The sequence below is a fragment of the Mastomys coucha genome, unplaced genomic scaffold, assembly GCF_008632895.1.
Source record: "Mastomys coucha isolate ucsf_1 unplaced genomic scaffold, UCSF_Mcou_1 pScaffold7, whole genome shotgun sequence".
Taxonomy (NCBI): Eukaryota; Metazoa; Chordata; class Mammalia; order Rodentia; family Muridae; genus Mastomys; species Mastomys coucha.
The window spans coordinates 62937093-62952589 of NW_022196913.1; the positions used below are offsets into that span (position 1 = coordinate 62937093).

The window sequence follows — 15497 nt, forward strand, 5'->3', positions numbered from 1 at the left end:
CACACACACACACACACACACACACACACACTTAAAAGAGAGGATTTCTTGCCATGATGAACCCATTACTTTGTGTGCTAATTTAAATAACATTTTAAAATGTGATTTGCCTAACAGCATAAACCTTCAATATTATCTCTCCCCACCCCCGCCAGATTAAGAATTTTCGAAATCGAACAGTTGCCAACATCGGCCTACCATGTGAGAGGATGTGGGGCACACTGAGGATTCAACCCAGGGTCTCCTGGACCACATGCTCCAAAGCTCAACTCTGAGCCAACTCAAAGCCCAACCACAATTGCTATTAACCATTTAAAAGGAAATCTTACTGCCTTTAAATATTACTCAATGACAAACTTTATAGCAATACCAAACCTAGTTCTATAAGGAAAGTCTAACTTCCAGAATGGCAGACCTTTTCTTGTGCTAAGAATAGAACTTTACAAACGAGCACCTGAGGTCTGCTTTACTGTACCCTCGTACATGTTTCTGAGTGTACTCCCCTGACTTACCCAGTAGTTTGACGTGCTTTCAGTTTGTGGTGCAGGGCATGCTTTCAACTTTTATCACATTTTCTGCTCCCACAGAAAACAACAGATTAGCCACCATTAGAATAAGTTACCTTAGGAAAGCCTTACTTTACCCAGGAAAGTCGTTTTTAGTTACAGCATAGTAGAACATAAGCTTTCACAGAATTTAAAATTCTAGTGTCACTATTACAAAAACAAACAAAACCCCACAAACCTATAGATACTCACCTAAATAATTGTTCTATTTATAGAGGATTATTTCTAATGTCCCAAAATAAAATGTGGAAGCTGCCAGCAAGATGAAAATCTAAACTGGGGCTCAGTAAGACTCAAAAGCTTCATAATTTAATATGTCCATACATCCACTAAATAGTTAACTATTTAAAAAAAACAAAAACAAAGCAACAACAACAACAAAAAACCCTGCTCATACCAAATATTAACAAGGAGACAGAGGGACAGGAACACCCACACACACATATGATGTTGGCTGGACTGCAAAATAATACATTTTTCAGGTTTCTTATAAAACTAAATAGAACTGGCAGGGCATGGTGGTGAATGCCTTTAATACCAACACTTGGGAGGCAGATGAGTTTGAAACCAGCCTGGTCTACACACTGTGAGTTCCTGAACAACCTAAGTTACAGGGTGAAAACCTGTCTAAAACATAAACAGAGCTCTCCTAATACAGATAAAAAGCATATGGTCCCGAAAGGATTTATATGAAGCTGTTCACAAGAACTACAACCAGCTGAAAAAAGATGACCCTGGGAAGTAGATTGCCGCACGTGCATGGCATGGAAAGCCACTGAGCAGTAAAGTACTGAGCTGAGGACCAGGTTCAGGGGTAGACTGGAGCCTCTGCCTAGTATGCAAATCTCTGGGGTAGGAGGAGTGCAGACTTTCTCAAGGATGAATCTCAAAAAATATGCTGAGTGAGGGAGAGAAGAAAAAAAGCCTTATCCAAAAGACCACATTAGAGACAACTCTGCTTATGTGAACTCAAACTCTGTTGGAAAAAAAATCTTCCCAAGGTGACAAAAAGAGCGACTGAAGAGAAAACGGAAGGAGAAAAGTGTGCAGTCAACCTTAACAGACTTCACCTATCACATGTGCTTGGCTGACACAGGTGTAGACGAATCTGAGAAAACCGGCAAAGGCAACCATGTCCCATCATTGTGCCTCAAATCTATATGGGATACGATCTTTTCAAAACAGTTGTTCTCAAGCCACTAACATGCATGCAGTTTGCCTTCCTTATAAGGGTAAAATAAGAAATGCATAATACAGAAAACGCAGGAAAATGTCAATTGTGGGTGATGTACAGACCTGCTGGAAAATATAAAGATGGTAAACTGTTTTATAGCAGCGTTAACAAACCAGGAATGGGATGATTCAGTCAAAGTTGAGTTTCTCTCGAAGGTGCCACACACCCTCCTGCTTCAGAAAAAACCGGCCTCACCTTTGGAACTAGATAAATCTTGAGAGAACTTAAAAAAGTACGTTCTAGTGGTTGTTACTTACTTCCTCCCATACAACTGTTTACATTGTTTGATACTATTAACAACTCACTCAAGTGCTCTAGAATGTGTTGAAACATACATTTGATATAGGTTCTACCAAGGCTCCTAATTAACAGCAAGACTTGTTTTCCTGAATGGACTTTAAAGCAATTATTTGATAAGAGTCCCCCTTATCACCGATTGTGTTTTCTTGCGGTCTGTTGCAAACGCTAAGACCCAGCCAGGTGTCTGTCTCGTCTCCCTAAAATAAAAATTAAACAATAACCTATCCAATGACTGGCAGCTAAGCGATGACGGAGGTATTGTAACAAACAGAAAGTCGCCTAAAAATCAAAGTCATTTACTCTTCTCCTTACAGACAGGCGTGAGCTATCACAATGTGACTGAAAACAAGTTCCACGTCATTTTTTTTTTTTTTTTGTATAAAAGACTAAAAAGTGGGAAAGCGTTCAGCATTCAAAACCGAGAGCCAAGCCTCCACGTGCTTCTCACCCCCCAATCTCTCCAATTATCAGGCAGGTAAAACAATGACCCCCCCACCCAGCCTGGCCAAAGGCCGAGCGCCGCCCGCGCCCAGCCTCCCCGCAGCACCCGGCTCCTTTGTGAGAAGTGGGGTCCCGGGGCCCGGAGCTCGGCAGCCGCGGCGCAGCCCAGCACAGGCCGCGCGGCTCGCCCGGCCGGGCCCCGCACAGCTCACGCAGCGGAACCCGGCGGGGCCTGACCGGAGCTCCCCCGGGCCGCCGCCCGGCCAGGCCGCCCCTCCGGCGCCCTTCCCGCCCCGCCGGCGACGCGGTGGCCGCGGGCCCCGCGCCCTTACCTGCTGGACCGAGCTGTTCTCGGGCACAGCGAACTCCTCCTTCTCTTTCGGCGTCTTCACCGTGACCTTCATGATCTTGGGCTCTGCGGGGCCGCCGTCGGCCGCACTGTCCTGCACGCCCGGTGGGCCGCCGCTCTCTGCGCTCTCGGCCATGGCGGTGACTCAGGCGAGCGCGACACTTGGGGGCTGCGGCCGGGTCCGCGAGGCGCGACAGGCTGCGGGGCCGCCGAGGGTGCGTAGACGCGGGCTGCGGGTGCAGGCCCGGGTGGGCGATCGGCTGCCGGGTGGACGCGGGGGACTCTCCGTGTCGCCGCCGCTTCCTCCTCCCGCACCTCCCCCACGCTCGTCGCCGGCGCCGCGCAGGGCACGCTGGGTAACGCGCTGGCCGCGGCGCCGACTCCAGGCGGTCGGGTGCGCGAGGCACGCCGGGTAGCGCGTTGGCCAAGGAGCCGACTCATGCATGGCAGCCCTCGTTCCTTTCTTAGGCGGCGGACGAGGCGCGGGCTCCTCCAGGTCAAAGGAGCGCTGGGCACAGCGGGGGAACTGAACCCGTTTGGCGTCTCCTGTCCGTCGTTGGAAGAAATTTAAACGGGGGTTTCTGCAAGGCACCATGATGGTGCACTAAGATGACGTCACGGCCAGCGAAATTGCTAGAAACGTCTGGCCCATTGCTCACGGTCCCGGTGTCCTCCCCACCTGGGCCCTGTGGGCGTCGGCTTATAAAATAGCGGCGAGTTACTTTATTTTAATAAGCATAATGTTGGTGCCCGGGTGGAAGGAGTTGCGATGGCCTTATCTTGTGCTCAGGGCTTGGAAGCTAGGCCAATGGAGAAAGATCTTTAAAGGACCGCGAAACAGACGCCAGTGAGCAACCAACGCAACCGCAGGCCCTCGCTCTTTCAGTGAGGCCAGAGCTTCCCTCCCTGGAGTCAAACCGGTTTGGTCAGAAGATAGGGCAACCCATATTGTCTGTCTTCCAAGCTGCGTGGGGGCAGAAACAGGAAGCCTAGGACTGTCCACCCAACGGGTAGGAGTTAGCCTAGCTCATGTGTGCCTTTTGTATTCTGACCAATTAAGTTACTGTACAGGTGGAGCTTGTGGTGGCATCAGGGATAATGGTTGAAAAAGTATTTTCAGCATAATGAAGGCACAGATAACTTATTCCACGTGTGAATCCCACGTCATTTATTCGTAAAGATAACGTGTAATGCAGTCTGACACTTTATATTAACCAGCATTGCACAAATGTGAACTCTGACAGTGTACCGTGACCCAAATATGCAAAGACATTCCATAGTTCTGCTCTTGGGCCATCGAACATTGTTCTATGATTAACTACTGTTGCATAAACACTTCTTAGCAGAGCCCTTTGAAATCTGGGTCAGAGTTTCGAAGTCTAAAATGGCGATACAAGTGTGTCACTTGATCGCACTTAAATTTCTACCAGCATTGTTCAATCACAGGAAGAAGTTACATGCTTTAATGTCTAGGTGTGAGAAAATTGTTACTTCTTGGGGCACCGTTGGGCAAGCAAGCATTTTGGAATTTTCTCTTGTATATTTACATATATAACCTCTTTCCAATTGTGTTAGTTCCCCTGTTGTCTGGCTTTCCTCCATGCTGTATTCTCCTTGTGCTCTTCCTTCCCTAGGCTGCCTTCTATGATGACCCCCCCCATACACACACACACACACACACACGTTCCCTGTCTTACTTTCTCTGTTTTCACATCACATTTCCCGGAAAGTCTTCACTCTGTTGCCCTTTTAGAAACCCAATCTGGTCTGCTCTACTAAATTGGCTGTAGATAACATCTACTGGTGTATGTATAGAATGCCCTTGTAATTGTCTATATTTTATTTCTAGAAATCTCTAATGTATATGGCATGTTGTGAATGAGAATTCTCCCAGGCGCACAAGCAACTGCTGCCTAGAGTAGTTCAGCAGCACTTTCTTGGAAAAGTTTCCTCCCAGCTGCCCTTACTGACTACCACACCCCTTCCTGGAATGGTAGGGAAGGTCACAAGACCCTCACTGGAGTAGCCACCTTTCTCCACCACCTGTTGTTTACAATGCTGCCTTAATTGCAAGTGGCCGCAAGGAAGGTAAATAGGCCAAAGAAGACTTCGGCTTGGGGCTTGGGGCGAGAGCTCCACCCTTGAGGCTAAGGCCTTCATTCCTGCTGCATAAAGACGTAACATCCCTGGGAGGAACACTTCACCTATGCTCTGTGAGGAAGTCCAATAAACTTGGGCTCTTCTAGTGAACTTTGGTTGGAATCTTGCTTTGGCTTGTTGTTGCGGAGAAGGGGTAGTCATTGCCTGTATTGTCCCCTGGGAAGGAATTTTAGCAACAAGGCATAGTTTATGAAGTATATTAGTTGCTTTCCTCATTCATTGCTCTAATCAATTTTCTGACAAGAAGCAACTTAAGGGAGGAAGGGTCGTTTGGACTCAGGGTTTGAGGAAATAAAATCCATTATAGTACGGGGAGCTTGGCATGGGATCAGCTTGCTGCCTCCATTCATGATGGATATTGCTGCCATCATTCTCTCTAGAAAACCCTCACAGGCAAGTACGGCCAAAGATGAGCCGTAGGTGTGTTTAGACGGGTCAGCAGTCAAAATTAACCATTGCAGTCAGGAAGATAGGGTGTCATTGATTAATCTCCATGATGTTAACCTGTCACAATCAAACTATAGAGGACCCTTGGCAATGTGGACAGGGATTTTCTAGATAAAGGATCTCTAACTTTCTCCAAAGATCGCGGTCAAGTAGGCCATACAGTCCCTGTCCGAAATACTCAGCAAGGATAGATTTGCTGATCTTTGGTCTAGATGTCTATTCGATTCTTTGGTGGTGGGGATGGAGGCTTATTAAATGGTTGTTCTGGATGCAATTATAAGAACATATTTCAGTTGTTCTACATTTAGTTGAATGCAACTCCCAAATACTGAATCAAAGATCAATGGATAGCATTTGCCAATTTCCTTGCTAATGTCCAATTTAAACTACCAACCTGAGTTCACTTGGGTCATAAAACACCTGAAATTTGACCATTCAGCTCACAAGTTAGGTTGAGCCAGCTCCAACTAGATAGTGGCTCATGACTTCAGTCCCTGTACTTGGGACAGGCAGATCTCTGATTTCAAGGGCAGTCTGGTCTACAGAACAAGTTGGAGTTCTAGGACAGCTTGCAGGGGGTGGTTATTCAGAGAAACCTTGTGTGCATGGGGTTGGGGGGGGATGCAGGTAGTATTCCTTGACAGAAGAGTTAATCAAAAATTTATTGAGCACCATTTAGCAAGTTTATTCTAAGCCTATGTATAAGAATTGATATAACAAATACAATGTCACACACATGTCAAATAGATGATAAAAGTAAGCTCTTGCATGATACTCCCTGTCCTGGATCGTTTTATGTCAACTTGACAGACTAGAGTTACCAGAGAAGAGGGAGCCTCTATTGAGACAATGCCTCTGTAATATTGGGCTGTGGCATTTTCTTTTTTTGTCTTTTTTTGTTTGTGTTTTTTTTTCACTCTTTGGGCATTTTCTTAATTAGTAATTGATGGAGGAGGGCCCAGCCCATTGTGTGTGGTGCCATCCCTAGGCTGGTAAGTCCTAGATTCTATAAGAAAGCAGGATGAGCAAACCATGAGAAGCAAGCCAGTAAGCAGCACTCTTCCATGGCCCTTGCACTAGTTCCTGTTTCCAGGGTCCTGCCCTGTTAGAATCCCTGTCCCTGTCCCTTAGATGATGAACAGTGATGTGAAAGTATAAGCAAAATAAACCATATGTTTCCCCAAGTTGCTTGTAGTTATGGTGTTTCATCACAGCAGTAGTAACCCTAAGTAGGGCACTCCCCTACTCTACAATCTGTGTAAAATAAAACCTAAGAGCTTTAGTAGAGGCAGGAGGATTGGAAGTTCCAGGTCATCCTCATCTACAGAGTTTGAGGCCTATCTCAAAACAAACCAACCTAAAACAAAAAAACCCCACATTTTATTGAAAGTTTAGCTCCAAGTGTGTGTAACATTCCAGATAAACCTTGATGTGTTTTCCCCAGTCTGTAGTGTTGCCAAGATTCCATTATAAACTTACATTTAATTTCAGTAGTATTTCACACTCTTGCTTTTTATCTAACTGGGATTTACTCAGAACTTGGGAGCAGGCCTAAAAATATCCTAAGTGTATCTTCCTGTGGCATTTTCTCCAAACAGTGCTGCTGATTATGGGAACACAAGCTCCCAGGGCTGCCCATCTCACTGAAGTCGCAAGACTGCTTCTCCTGGAAGCTAGGAACACAATGTAATTACCCTGGGAGGAAGGCTCTGGCCCCATCTTATTGGTTTTCAAAATTGCAAGCCTAATAACTTTTTTTTTTTTTGCAGATGATAGATTTATTCCAAACAATTGGATTTAAAATGTAAGCTTCTCTATGTAAAGACTCCACTGCTGTATATTGTGGAAGCCATATGCTGATGAGCTGTGTGGAAATGGTAGATGCTCTGCAGTAATAAAATTTCAAACTGTTTTATGAAAGCTTCTGAAGTCTTCAGGACTGATAATCAGGCCTGTAACAAAAGGCTTTTACCTCGGGCATGCTTGGGGGAGAATCTGTTCCTTGTCTTTTCTGGTTTCTAGAGGACACTCACATTCTGTGACAGGTGGTTACATCTTCTAACCTCCAGTCCTCTGTCACTTTCAGCTCCCTATTTGCCTTTCTTTTTAAGGAGGTTTGGCCCACCCAGATAAGCAGGTGGTCTTTGCATGCAGCAGTGTAGCCAAGGGTTTTGCAGACTAGACTTGGACAGGTGCTGTGAAAGTTTCTTCTGAAATTGAAACATTCTATCCCGAAGAGAAACGCTTTAATTAGGAAGGTAAACAATTCTAAGAGCTTCTGGACATCCCTGAAACTCACCAAATTCCTTAGGTCCTCTCCATCCCAGAATAATCAATAGGAACAAAGTTGCAAGACTACTCAAGTTTCAAAGAAGACCGACACCAAACCAGCTGCGGGAAAGACCTTTAGACCAACTGAAGTTCCCGGAAAGGACACTCTCTAACCTGCTGACTTGTCTGCCATCTGTACGGTGTGCTCCAGGTCCCTAGCTTTGTGAGATGTCACCCTGTTAGGGTGAGCTTTGGTTACAAAGCTGTCTTTGAGTAATTTCTGCTCCTGTAAGTAACCCCTCACCCACATTCCTGCAAGTAACCCCAATAAAACTCATTGGTCCACCAAAATGTACTTTGGTGGAATCCCTATTTGTTCTGTCGTCAGATCCCTATCTGGGGTGAGTAGGTAGGGGTGTGTGTGTGGTGTCTCCCCAGGAAAAGTTTTAGATAAACAGCAACATCCAAGCAGGAGAACCCCATAAAAATTGTATTTAAAACATCCACCACACACTGTTGCTGCAGTCTTGGCTGATGCTACACTTTCCATGAGTGTGACACTCTTCTGGTCCCTGATCAGTTTGAACTCCAGCCTCTGGAACAAATCCACTGTTCTACTCTGAATGAATAAGGCTGCTACTGTCCTGTCCACAGGCTCTTAGCAGGACAAGAACAGCCTACAGAATTAACAACTGTATTCCCTAGTGCTCCAGGCCCAGGCTCTCTGAACAAATACCATAAACCATCAGAAACAACTTCCTAATGATTGTATCTGTATTGACATTTCCCAAAGCATTAGTCCAGGTACTGGATATATCAAGACTCTTCACTTCCCTTGTGAGGCCTGCAGGGAGGGAATCTAGGACAATCCTATTGCTCACAACAACTGTGGTCAACTTGAATGCTCTGCCAGGCTGATGTGACATCATTGATTACTCCAGTTAAAATAAGGTCAAACTGGGGGCTAGAGAGATGGCTCAGTGGTCAAAAGCACTGACTGCTCTTCCAGACATCCTGAGTTCAAATCCCAGCAACCACATGGTGGCTCACAACCATCTGTAATGAGATCTGATACCCTTTTCTGGTGTATCTGAAGACAGCTACAGTGTACCTATATACAATAAATAAATAAATAAATAAATAAATAAATAAATAAATTCTTTAAAAAAAATAAGGTCAAATTGTGTTTCATCTCTTCCAATTGGTTGGTTCATGTTGTAGGAATAACATCTTCAAGATTCCCATGAATACCAGGCAGTCTGACAGACTCCTTGAAGGGATCTGAGCAGTCTGATCTTTAGATAGTTTTCCTACTTACAAGAGGTCTTTAACTCTTGAGGCTCTTATGAGGAGCTTAAGTCCCTGTGTTTCCCAGACTGGGATGTTACTACTGACTTTTATGTAACATGGCGATGTACATGGTATGCCCGGGAAGAAAACGACAGCCTAAGAGCAAGCAGTTCAAAATATTGTATCCATGCCTCACAATAAATAGCATTCATCTGTCCTACAGTATGGCTGGCAAAGGGTGACCAGGGAAGCTAGTGGAGAAGATGCTCAGAAGGGCTGACAGATATTTTGCATAAGAGGGACAGTTAGCCCATTCCCTGCTATCTTAGAGGGCAGGACTCAAGGCCTATCACTTATCTCTGAGTGATAGTCACTGTCATGAAACTTGCTACAGTTTGGTCTCACTTTTTTTTTTTTGAGATTTATTTATTTATTTTATGGTATGAGTACACTGTAGCTGTACCGATGACCGTGAGCCATCATGTGGCTGCTGGGAATTGAACTCAGGACCTCTGCTCTGGCCCCGCTCCCTCCGGCCCACAACAGAAGAGGGTGTCAGATTTCATCACAGATGGTTGTGAGCCACCATGTGGTTGCTGGGATCCGAACTCTTTTTTTTTTTTTTTTTGTTCTGGAACTCACTCTGTAGACCAGGCTGGCCTAGAACTCAGAAATCCGCCTGCCTCTGCCTCCCAAGCGCTGGGATTAAAGGCATGCGCCACCACCGCCCGGCCTGGTCTCACTCTTAAGAGTCTCACTCTTAAGAACAATCTGTGAAGCTGGAGGACAGACAAAGACAGCTTTGCTTCAGGGAGAAAAGCCAAAAGGACAGGAAAGAGAAAGAAATCTTGGCCAGGCGGTGGTGGCACATGCCTTTAATCCCAGCGCTTGGGAGGCAGAGGCAGGTGGATTTCTGAGTTCTAGGCCAGCCTGGTCTACAGAGTGAGTTCCAGGACAGCCAGGGCTATACAGAGAAACCCTATCTGGAAAAACAAAAGCAAAACAAAGCAAAACAAAATCTTATTAACAACAGACATCACTTATAAAATCGATTTACTGGCAGGTGAGATGGTTCAGCAGGTAAGAGCACTGACTGCTCTTCCACCTGAGTTCAAATCCCAGCAGCCACGTGGTGGCTCACAACCACCTGTAATGAGATCTGACACCCTCTTCTGGTCTGAAGACAGCTATGGTGTACTTATGTATAATAATAAATAAATCTTTGGGCCAGAGCGAGCAGGGCCAGAGCAAGTGGGGCTGACTAGAGCGAGCAGAGGTTCTAAAATTCAATTCCCAACAACCACATGAAGGCTCACAACCATCTGTACAGCTACAGTCTGCTCACATACATAAAATAAATAAATCTTAAAAAAAAATAAAATAAAATCGATTTACTCTGTGACAGCTTCGTAAGTGCGTACAATATAACCCAACCACACTCCTCCGTCCTCTTGCTCTCTTCCTTTCAGCTGCACTTCTTGCTTCAAATCCCCATTCCACTTTCATGTCTTAGCTTTGGCTACTTTGTGACTTACCGGAACGTGGATAACTCGGCCAAAGTTCACATCACCAAAGACAGTGACCTCCTGTCTCCCAGCAACCTGTGATTGTCATTAGGTCCCCTGGATGGGACCCTAGAAGTCCCTCCCCTTTTAGTATTGAATGCTTAGGGGCTGAGTCTTAGACAAGCCCTATTCAGACAATTGCTGCTCTTTTGAGTTCCTGCGTGCCACAGACACGTCCTGCTATAGCCCTGACCCTCACCGTCTGGCTCTTATATTCTTTCTGACCTGGCTCCTTCACTGTTCCCTGAGCCCTGCTGTGGGATGTGTGAGGTGGGTATCTCACTTAAGGTTGAGCACGTAGCAGTCACTTGTTCTTGGTATCTTGACCGACCATTAACTGCTATGTGCTACAAAAAGCTTCTTTGATCAAGTCTGAGAACTGCACCATGCCATTTAGAAAACGAAAGTGCTTCTGAGCACCCTAGTCATGGGTCTTTGACAAGGTCCACGGCACTAGGCGTAGCTGTCCTTGGTGGCTTTGTGGGTTCTTCTTACTTCCACCCTTCTCCACCCTTTTCACTCCCCCCGCCCTAACACCAGATAGGAGTGGGGGGAAAAAAGGCTGAGAGTGGGGAGAGAAGAGATTCCTGAATAAAGTCGAGGGTCAGAAAGCAGAGACGTTATCTTTAGACTACTTCCTGCTGCTTAGGGTCTTTGAGTTCCTTGGGGTAAGTTGGATCGTTGGGGTCAGGATATCTAATTTCCTCTTCTTGTTTTTCTTTGCACTTAACTACTTAGTAAACTATGACAACCAAAAGCCCACCCACCTCTCAGTCTTAGCATTTATATATCCTCTGAAAAGTTCCCAGAATTCCAAATATCACACAACCCCAGAAACTAGTTGTAGCTGGCAAAACCGTACCTCTGCTAGACCATGAGGCAAAGGATAGTTAGCTGCTGAGGACAGCTGAGGACAGTCTAAAGGAGTCCCACACCCCTGCACCCGGGAACAAAACAAAAACACATTCCTGTATTATCTGTGCTTTTTCAAATAAACCAAAACTCCAAAACTGTCACTACAAGTAGGCATGAATTCCCTCCTGTGGAATGGGCCTCAGAGCCAATTAGATACCGATTGGTAGGCCCTATAACAGCTGTGCCAATGCTTTTTTTTTTTTTTTAAGATTTATTTATTTATTATATGTAAGTACACTGTAGCTGTCTTCAGACAAACCAGAAGAGGGCACCAGACCTCATTACAGATGGTTGTGAGCCACCATGTGGTTGCTGGGAATTGAACTCAGGACCTCTGGAAGAGCAGTCAGTGCTCTTAACCACTGAGCCATCTCTCCAGCCCTGCTATTTTATTTTTATTTATTTATTTTTAAAGGGATTTTTTAAAAAGATTTATTTATTTATTTTATGTGTATGATGAGTACACTGTAGCTGTACAGATGGCCGTGAGCCATCATGTGGCTGCTAGGAATTGAACTCAGGACAGCCCCGCTTGCTCCGGCGTAATACACTGTAGCTGTCTTCAGAGGCACCAGAAGAGGGCATCAGATCTCATTATGGGTGGTTGTGAGCCACCATGTGGCTCCACCATATGGTTGCTGGGATCCGAACTCAGGACCTTCGGAAGAGCAGTCAGTGCTCTTACCTGTTGAGCCATCTCGACAGCTCCCAATGTTATTTTAGTAGGCACTGTGGAGAGCTTTTGGGGGCAGCTTAGCAGGAATCTGACATTGGGCCGGGACAAGGAAGTAAGCTCAGGCAGGAATCCAAGTTTTGGCTAGAACAGGGAAGTAAGTTCAGGCAGGAATACGATTTTAGGCTAGAACAAAGAAGTAGGCTTCAGGCATGAATTTGACTTTGGGCAAGGAAAAGGAAGTAGGCACACTGTTATCCTGATAAGCCCTGATAAGAAGCAGTCACAATGTAATCATGGGACTTCTTTTATTGCCTTGCTTGTTCCTTGACTATTTGTGTTTATTGTATTGCTTCTTCCTCAACCTAGAACCGACCTTATTACTTGCATGTAATTAAAATGGTACAAAAGCAGATTGGGAAAAAATAGACCCTCGTCAGCCTCCGAACTGGCTGGGGTCATGTCTGTCTTTTTTCTTTTTAATCCTCACTCCTGCGCTAAAGAACCTGTTGACTGACTGAGCAGGCTTGAGCAAAGCACGTTTTGCTTGACAACTTGATATTGTAGTTTGCAAGGTCCAAAGCTGGGAAATACCATTTCTGACTTCTCCTACCCCACAAATTGCCTACATAGCAACTTCTGGCACTATAAAGGCCTGCCAGCATCAAGGAAGCCTCCTGCTTGGGTCCAACATGGCTTCTCTATGAAACCAAGGTGTGTGATTGTCATTAACAAAAGGGATGCCTTACCATCCAGTTCTGGTGGGCAAGCAAGTGTAATGGCTAACACCTACCTCCTGGAGACATCTCATAACCAGAACTGGGATTTTTGTTTAGTAGCCCAGTACTTCTATAATGGGAAGCAGAACTTTTTTTAAAAAAATTATTGTTTGCCAGGCAATGATAGTGCACACCTTTAATTCCAGCACTTGGGAGGCAGAGGCAGGCAGATTTCTGAGTTCGAGGCCAGCCTGGTCTACAGAGTGAGTTCCAGGACAGCCAGGGCTGTACAGAGAAACCCTGTCTCGGAAAAAAAGAAAAAAAATATTACTTGACAATTTCCTATGTGTATATAATGTATTCTTCTCCCTCCACTCTCTCTTACCCCTCCCATCACTATCAGTCCTTCCCCACATTCTTGACTTTGGCTTTGTTCATGACCCATGACCCAGGCCATCTGTGTGACAACTGGATTGAAACTCTCCATTGGAGCATTGTATGGTCATCCATGGCAACGAGTCTATCAGTAACAAATACCATCTGTGGAGGGTGGGGCCCTTGGGTTCATCCTCCCATAGCTGACTCTGTTAGCTGCTTCTTATTCAATCCAATAGAGGTATCTACAGCTGGTTTGAGTTTGTGATTGCAATGGCTGTGCCAGAAGATAACAGTTTGCAGCCCTTCTGCCTATCTTTTTTTTTTTTTTAAGATTTATTTATTTATATATAAGTATGCTGTAGCTGTCTTCAGACACTCCAGAAGAGGGAGTCAGATCTCGTTACAGATGGTTATGAGCCACCATGTAGTTGCTGGCATTTGAACGCAGGACCGTCGGAAGAGCAGTCGGTGCTCTTAATCACTGAGCCATCTCTCCAGCTCCCCCCACCCCTTTTTTTTTCCGAGACAGGGTTTCTGTGTGTAGCCCTGGCTATCCTGGAACTCACTCTGTAGACCAGGCTGGCCTCAAACTCAGAAATCCACCTGCCTCTCTCCCAAGTGCTGGGATTAAAGGCGTACACCAAAGGCGTGCGCCACCACTGCCTAGCTATGCCTACCTTTTCTCTGTCTTTCTACCCACTCTTCTCCAATGTTCCCTGAGCCCAAGAGAGAATTACCTGTGATTTGTCAGGACTGGACTGCACTGTCACTTGCTCTTAACCTTGTGACTCTGCATTCATCACCAGTCATAAAAAAAAAGCTTTTCTTTTCATTTATTTAATTTTAATTTTTCTGTGTGTTGTTGTTGTGTCTGTGTGAGGATGTCAGATGCCACCAGGAACTGGAATTCCAGAAGTTGTGAGCTGCAACATGGGTGCTGGGAATTGAACTTGGGTCCCCTAGAAGAGCAGCCAGTGTTCTTAACCATGGAACCATCTTTCCAACCCCAGAAAAAGCTTTCTAATTAAGGCAGAGAGTAGCATTTCTCCATGGCTATACACATAAATATTTATAAGACAGCTTGATGCTATGTCCATTTGCCAAGCTCTGGTATTCAGTTCCCTCCTAGGCCCTGTAATTTCTTCCACCATGGCTTTGGGGGTAGGTTTAGAATGTTAAGGCATAGTCTCTCTCCTGGTCTCAAATCTAATCAGAGAGCTGTTAGATTCCCTCTTAACAGTACTGTACTACTCCACTTTAACACCATTGTGGGGGTGTTGAATGCACCACAGTGCACACAAGAACAGAGAACAATAACCCCATTTTACTGTTTTTCTTCTTCTTTTCATTGTATACATTAAGTGTTCATGGCATTGAATAAGAACATTTTCATACAATTATATAACGTACTTTGAGCATTCCCCACCATAGCTCTCTATCTTCCCATTTCTCCTCTGTGTTCCTGTGAATCCCCTTTGTTCCAGACATTCTTCACTCTCCATTCAGGTCACACATACATGTTTTTAAACATCTATCGAAAATCCAGGAACAACAAACAAGGGGAACATACAATATCTGCCATTCCGAGGCTGGCTTAGTTGATAGGATTTTATCTGGTTGTATCCATTTTGCTGAAGACAGTGTAACTTCATCTTTTGTTGCTGAGCACTCATGTACGTCTCACATCCTTGGCTGTTGGGCGCCTAGGTTGGTTCCATAATTGGACTCTGTGACTGGTGCTATAATAAGCATTGATTCTCAGGGACCTCTGTGAGACACCGACTTGAGGTGCAGTGGAGCTGTCAGCTGGGTCAGATGTAAATGACTCTCTTCAGGTTCCTGAGGGTCCTGCCCCGCCGCACCCACTTTCCTCTTGATCACTTCCATGGCGTCTGCACTAGTTCACCTCCCTCCCCATCTGCAGAGTGTAAGGTTCCCTTTGTTCATATCCTCACCAGCATTTTTTAAATTGAGTTTTTCCTGTTTGAGAATCTCACACAGGAGCGCTACATTAACATCATTTACACCCCTCTCCCATGGAGTTCTCTCCTCTTGGATTGTTTTCTTAATGACTGCCGTAATGGCGAGGATGAAATGGAAATTCTACGTAGATTAGTTTTGCTTTAAAGTTTGGATTGTTTTACATTTTTGGTTGTGGGTTTTTTTTTTGTTTTTTTTTTTTTTTTTTT

The 15497-nt window shown here is 45.2% G+C and overlaps 1 protein-coding gene across 2 annotated transcripts in view; it reads right to left on the reverse strand.

Moving 5' to 3' along the window:
* Ubqln1 (ubiquilin 1) overlaps positions 1-3245 on the reverse strand; it is a 40701-nt gene extending 37456 nt beyond the window's left edge. The window contains exon 1 of one of the 2 annotated variants that reach the window (XM_031358149.1): positions 2874-3245. In XM_031358149.1, the coding sequence (XP_031214009.1) occupies positions 2874-3026 (153 nt within the window). In that variant the 5' untranslated portion in view covers positions 3027-3245. The remainder of the gene's footprint in view (positions 1-2873) is intronic. The other variant, XM_031358148.1, reaches the window with a different exon arrangement.
* Positions 3246-15497: the final 12252 nt, after the last annotated feature.